This window comes from Chenopodium quinoa, unplaced genomic scaffold, assembly GCF_001683475.1.
Source record: "Chenopodium quinoa cultivar QQ74 unplaced genomic scaffold, ASM168347v1, whole genome shotgun sequence".
Lineage (NCBI taxonomy): Eukaryota > Viridiplantae > Streptophyta > Magnoliopsida > Caryophyllales > Amaranthaceae > Chenopodium > Chenopodium quinoa.
Window position 1 is genome coordinate 6,350,339 of NW_018745024.1, and position 7,363 is coordinate 6,357,701.

Here is a 7,363-nt window from a genome sequence, read left to right on the forward strand (position 1 = left end):
ATCATCCAAGGATTGTTTGATTACTTTTTATCTTTTCTTTTTTTTTTTTTTTTACACATATGAATATATTTTTTTTTTATTAAAATCGAAAAAAAAAAATTAAATATTTCATCTTCAACCTAAATCATCTTTCACATTATCAATCTTTTATGTCATCTTCGTTCATCCTAAAACCTTCATCTTCAACCAAAAACATTCATTCTCCAAAAAAAAAAACTAACAATTATATGATTTAAAAATTCATTAAAGTGTTGTTTGGTTAAATAATTAAGGATTAAAAATAAATTAGTTACACATAATTAGCTTCATCTTCAATTTTCATCATCAATAATGTTCAACGCAACCCTTATCAATGGATTATTAAAAGAAAAATCTCCATTGCCAACCTTAACCTTTATCATCAATTTCAAACTTCATTCATCAATAATGTGAAATTAGTAATTAAAAAAAATGTTAATCATTACATTAATATCTATGTTTTTTAGTCAATATAAATTGCAATATTACATCAATTACATGTTTTATGTCTAAGCCACCATTGATGAACAACAAGGGTTAGCAGTTATTTCCTTTTAAAAAAAACGGAAAATATGCGTGATAACTCATAAAAGTATCTTTTAGTCTTCAATTCTCCACCATCTTTTCCATAAGATAGAATCATGATATTTTATTAAAATAAGATTTTTTTAAAAATATTTCCAAAGGATGATATTCTTTATATTTAAAAAACATTTTACGTATAATATCTATACATGGATTTTTTTTTTTCAATAATTTTGCATACATTGAAATACTTAATTAAATTTGTCAAAAAAAAACTTTATTATATGTAGGAATATTCAAATTTAAATTTTCACATAACAAATTCTAACTATTTTTAATTAATACGAAGTAATTATTAATAACTAACATTGTTGTAACATAGGAATATCTTAAAATTTCGCTTTTAGATATCTTCAGTTTCACTTTGAGCGTATGCAAAATTTGAATGTTATTAGTCAATTAGAAGGATTGACAAATATAAGACTTAATCATTAAAATATAGATCACGTCGTATACAATTTTTTCCGTTTTGGGTACACCTAAGTTATATCTGAGCGTACCCTAAAACGAAGCGGTTCAATTTTTTATTTATTTTACAAAATATTGCTTGAAAAAATGTCGTGTATGCTCAATTTGAATTTGTGCTCTGTTTTAATACTACGTACTCTGTTTTTTAATCCGGATTTCCTCATCGGGTCTTGATTACTTGATCCAATAGCCCCGGTATCACATACTGAGCCCTTAATCACCGGCTCTCACCGATCCTGGGCTTCAAGAATGGTCGTGTCCTTCTAACTTCCGTAGTTGATCCATGAAAACCCGAGAAAATGCTCCAAAAGTGCAATTTCCTGTAAAACTCAACCAAAACTACGAAAACACTAGAAAACACAAATTAGTAATAAAAGTGGCCCTAAAGAGCCAAAAACACTACTAATTATGACCACCGGACGGGGGTAAAACACTATATAAATTGGACATATCAAGCTGAACGGAACTGATTGGAGCTGAACTGAACTGAATTGAATTAATTAAAGTTGTGAACTAAAATTAAGCTAAAGTGAACAAGCCCTGTACTACCATTTATAGTCAAGACTACCAAATATCTCACTATGTTGTCAGTGTTGTCCATATCCAAAGTATTACAAATAGACACCTGAACATCACAATTGGTATTACCACAAAAGTAAACGCAAGACTTATCAAAGCTAAATTTGCTCCCAACGCTCCGTAAAATTTATCAAGACAATTTTTTATACAAGTAGCTTGTACCGAAAGCCTCGCAAAATAAACTAGGTTGCCTGCAATGGCTAGATGAGATATATCAAGGTCTCTACAACTAACTCGAACAGCTTTCTTGGCTCTACATTTCACCTTATGTTCAATCAAGTGAGCCAATTGCTCCATACAAATAACATAAAGGTACGATGACAAGGGATCTTCTTGTCTAATAACTCTACTAGGGAAGTAGGAGAGAAGCTCATAGTTGGTTGATCATTCCACATAATCTGCATCAATGATTCCTAAATAAAAGACTAACGAAACCTATCATAGGCCTTTTTGAAATCAATCTTCACTGCCATCATTCCATTTTTCTCCCTGTATCCATCTCATCATTGTAGCATTTCTTCCACAATAGTTATATTATTAGTGATTTGATGTTTAGGGACAAAGCTAAATTGAGGATTTGTTCTCTTCATTTTATTTCAAATACTTATTACTTATTCTTTGATAAATTCAAATCAGTTCATACCAAATCAGAAAGATTCATATCAAATCAGACCAAATCAGAAAGATTCAGATCAGACCAAATCAGAACTTTTGATTATCATTTACTTATCGCTAAATATCATTAATTGTGTATTAAAAAATTAATAAAAATTACATATTTAAAAAGTTCACGATGAGACAAATCTAACAAGATCTATTTTGATAATGTTTTTATTTATAAATTAATAATAAAATACGGTCAAAGTTTAGTCAAATTATTAAAACAAATCAAACCAGATTAGAAATATTCATATCAGACTAAATCTATTTGTTTCAGGTGAAGAGAACAAGTCCTGAGTTAAAGAAATCAAATTAGGCAACAATGGTTTTAAGACAATTAACAATCACTTAAATGACAATTTTATAAATAATATTTCATAAATTTATAAGCAACATTGAGTTTGAGCAATAAGGAGGAATCATCAGATAAAAAGCTAAATGAGTTGAGAAGTTAGGATATTATTAGCTGAAGAATAAGGCTAAGAGCATCATTTTGAAGCATACCATAATAGATGAAGCAACACTTTGGCCCTGTTTGGTTTGATGTAAAAGGTTTTCATGAAAAATAAATTTTCCATTTTTTTTTTCCCATTTTTCTTTGTTTGGTTTGTTAAGGAGTGGAAAACAATTTTTCAAAGGTGGAAAATTTCATCCTTAATGATGGAAAACATTTTCCTTCCAAAAACAAGGGAAGCCACATTTTCCTCTCTCTTCCTTACCTCTTTTTTTACTTCCCTCTCATTCATCCTTACATTTCCACTCTTATTTTTTATTTTTCTTGGACTTTTCTTGTATGCAACCAAACAAAGGAAAACTAATTTACAATTGTGTTTTTCCTTGAAAATATGTTTTCTATGAAAACTAATTTTCCATTGAAAATGTTTTACATTAAACCAAACTGGGCCTTTGAAGCATACCTGAATACAAACACCTAGTTAAGCATCATCTCTGAGAATGAATGACAATTCATTCTTGTGTTTTAAAGCTGTTTTTAGGAGATCCAAAGACCTTTTTTTAATATGCAAGATCATTAAAAGCTGATCTTGTCAAAATGAATTCTGGAAATTTTCATGACATAGTTAAGAGAAGTATATAAACCAATTGGAAATATAAGCAATAACTAAGAGCATAGAAAATCATCTTGAATAGACACGATAGAACACAACAAAGTAGGGAGGGTATCTCTTTCTAAGGATGCTCAGTATTCATTTCAAGACGGTGCAAGTTTCATCTGAGTAGGCAAAATTTAAGACAAAACCAACAACCTTAACCTAGGACCTCGGTTTTTCCTTCTTTTCCTTGAACAGAGCTAGAAGAGAGACACCAGCAACCTTGACAACCTTAAATCGGACTCCAGGAATATCTCCCACGGCATGTCCTTTACGACCAAATCCAGCGATCAACACCTCATCCTGCACAAACCACAACTACTTAAGAATGGAAGGAATAACATAGCTAGATAATGTCAATTTCAAAGTCAAATACAACATAATAAGGTAACAAATATTAGACAAAATTCCACAAACTTCTGCATGATCCACATTTTCAGCATGATCTACACCCAAAGTCCCAAACACAAAGTTAAATTACATACATATAACAGAAGATCTTGAATTCTTCTACCAATCAGGTAACTTCTTTAGTAAAAGGGAACAGTTCAGCGCTCTTTGATAAGAAGTATGAATCAGCTATATCTTAGAACAGCTTTTTCTAGATGATTTGCTCATAAAAAGATAAAAATCCAACAGTTTATGACTGATCATAATTGCTCAAGCTAATATACTCTCCACCGCAATACTGTTATGATAATCTTAATCCACAAAAATAAAGCTGCACATGTACTGAAAATGAGTGGGAGCATGAGTACTGACAGAAGAATCAGATAAACCAGCACATAAAGAGTGCTAACTATCATGTTTTATATGTTTATGGATAAACTGGGCGCAAGAGTTTATGATATAAGAAAAGCATTGTTACTAATGTTAAACCTTCAGTATCAGATGCCAGTATTACTCCAAAGATTCACAACAGAATTCGAATGACATTATTTCTACAACAGTTAACAAATAACTAGAGATATTTAGACTTTAGAAATGGTTTATTTGCAAAATTTATCCCCCAAAGGCCCCAATAACAGAATTTGGAATTAAACCCGTTTACTGTTTTTCCCACATCACACAACCATATATTTGTATTTACAGCATAAGAAACAGACACACAACCAACCAACACTGCCACCAATATAGTTTTTCTAACTACCCTCTACCCTCAATACCAAGTCAGTTGCAGAAAGCAGAATCGAGAGAAAAAAGAAACAGATCAGAGAGACGTCAACCGCAGTAGAAGCATCAAATGGGGTTTCTAAAAGAGTTAATGTAATCACAAGAACTCACCATTGAAAGCTGAAGCAAGTACTTGAATACTGGCATGATTAGCAATAGATATTGGGAAGATAACAGATGAGATACATGATTAAAAGTGACGAAGAATGGAGAGATGAGTACGTTTAGTAAGAGCCTGATAGGAAGTTATGATGGAGTGGGACAACAGACGGTGGTCAAATTAGGGGTATAGTTGGGAAACTAATCTGACATTCAGACAGCTGCATATCTTGTATCTTTTCGTCAATAATAGATGATAAAAAGGTGTACCCACATTAAATCTAATTTTCATATTGTGGAGTTTATTCCACCAGCCAATGCTGTGCAACTGGTATCTTCAACTACAGCTCAAGATAATTAGCAAATATGACATTGATCAACTGATATGGTATAGCAATATTTTTTTAATAAGAGAAGCTCAAAAACCTTCAAGCAGTTCGATAATTATATCAACTACATTCACTTGGCCTTGCATTGAAAACATATACACCCTTGAAAAAGGAATAAGGCTTGCTTAAATCATAATATGGAATTGTAATAGGTGCACTCTACCTAGCATGAAGCAACACTATATACTAAAGGTATATATCTATTAAGACCAAATATTCTCTAATGATAACATGTGTTGAGAGAAGGAAGTTTACTGAAGCAGATCAAAAGTATTTAAGACTCAGTGGTACACATATGCTTCTACAGACAATATAATGATCAATATTCAGAAGAAGATATATCACATTATCATGTTCTCACACTACAACCTACCAAGAACAATAACCAACAGTTACCGCTAAGTGTGTGTCGAAAGGCACAAAATGCCAGCAAATTCACAACCGAGCAATTTATGAACCAGTAAGTGCATATGCTTGCAGACATTAATAAAATCGACTTACATTTTCCTCAATGAAGTTCAAACAACCATCATTGGGAACGAAAGCGGCAATCTTCTTTCCATTCTTAATCAACTGCACACGAGCACACTTTCTGATAGCAGAGTTGGGCTGTTTAGCTTCAATACCACTGCATCAAAAACTCTATGGATAAGTTCTCATACAAAAAAAAACATACATAATAAAAAGTAGTAAGCAGTGAGCTAGTGAGCTGAAATAATCCTACATCTTTTCCAAAACAATGCCCTTAGCATGGGAAGAGCCAGCGAACGGCTTCTTCCATTCATTTCCAAGATGTGACTTCTTGTAAGACTTGTCAGCCCACCTTTGCCTTCTGCGGTGGGACTTCAACTTGCGAGCAGCTCCCATTCCATGTGTCTTACTGCACAGTAACAATTTCACCCATTTTAACAAGAAAGAAAACTCCATCGAAAGAAAGAAAAAAGGAACAAAAAACAAAGTACAAAATTATACTCCCCAAGCACTTCTCCAAGTTCAACCCAAAGAAGAACCATTACTCTGATTACCGCTAGTCTCGTTTCACACCCATCAAACTCGATTATTCACTCAACTACAGCTCTATTTCCAACACACACATTACCCTAAATTCCATAAATCTCACAAGTCATACCCATCAAATTTGATGAATCCCTCAATCAAAACTCTAATTTCAACACATACAACAATATTATAGTTGTTCAACTACAATTACATAAAAATATCGATGCGCCGCCCCGGTGCAATATTTACCTAATTTCAATTACTACATAAATTCATAAACTTATACTTCAATCTAACGCAATAATCTTCCTAAAACACTTGAATACCACAAATTTGAAAAATTAAAACCCCAATAATTTATTAACAGTAGCATCATTAAAAGTTTGTTAAATTTTCTATACAATACAATGTAGCAAAAAACCAATTTTGAAATGAATATACAAATTTTTAAACCCCAAATTAACAGATGAACGAATTGAGAAATTTAATTTGAAGAACAGTAAAGCAAGAAAATGAATCAAAGTGCGATTATAGAGAGAGACTAACCCCATGATTGCAAGCTTTGGAGATTCGCGCCGACTGTGGTAAAGAGGCGAGGAAGAAGACTGACTGAACTCGGAAGAATGGTGAGCAAACAAAACCCTAATTCCGAGTTTTGGTTTATAAAAGGTTTTTTCTTTTCGTGATTTGGGCTTTAGAAGTTTTGGCTGAAGTATATGAGCTTGAAGTAATAGACATTAGACGGTGCCTTAAGGCCCAAATCTTGCTCTCATTACTAGTTGGTCATTATCATAAGCACATTTTCGAATAGATAAAGGCTCTGTTTGGGAGAAAGCTGAAAACTGAAACTGATTGAGTTAGCTGATTTTGACTAGCTGATTTTATTAACTGATTATATAAAAGTGTTTGGTAAATAACTGATAGCTTAAAGGTGATTGAGTATGTGAAATGACCAATAAGCTAATTGTGGGGTAGGTAGTTTAAATAGAATTTTAAATTAAATGAGGTTATAAGTGTCATTTCACAATAATTAATGAATAAGCTAATTGAAAAAGCTCCTAAAATGAGCTTTTTCAAAAAGAGCTTATTTAGTGGAATAAGCTCTTTCAATAAGCTTACTACCAAACACTTGTATTAGCTTGTTTGACTAGTCAATCAGCTAAAGTTAGTCAAATAAGCTAATATACCTCCAATAAACTAACTACCAAACAGGGCCAAAGTTGTCAAAAAGTGACCCGACCCCGTGAACCGAAATCAAAGTGAAGTATGTTTGGGAAATTAATG

General features: G+C 32.3%; 1 protein-coding gene across 1 annotated transcript; it reads right to left on the reverse strand.

The window, feature by feature from the left end:
* Positions 1 to 3,371: 3,371 nt before the first annotated feature.
* LOC110708398 (40S ribosomal protein S23) lies at positions 3,372 to 6,756 on the reverse strand. The gene is made up of 4 exons (XM_021886527.1): positions 6,626 to 6,756; positions 5,805 to 5,960; positions 5,582 to 5,708; positions 3,372 to 3,722 (listed from the first exon to the last, which is right to left on the reverse strand). Exons 1-4 carry the CDS (start codon positions 6,628 to 6,630, stop codon positions 3,582 to 3,584), a joined length of 429 nt encoding a protein of 142 aa, XP_021742219.1. The 5' UTR covers positions 6,631 to 6,756; the 3' UTR covers positions 3,372 to 3,581.
* Between the last annotated feature and the right edge of the window lie 607 nt (positions 6,757 to 7,363).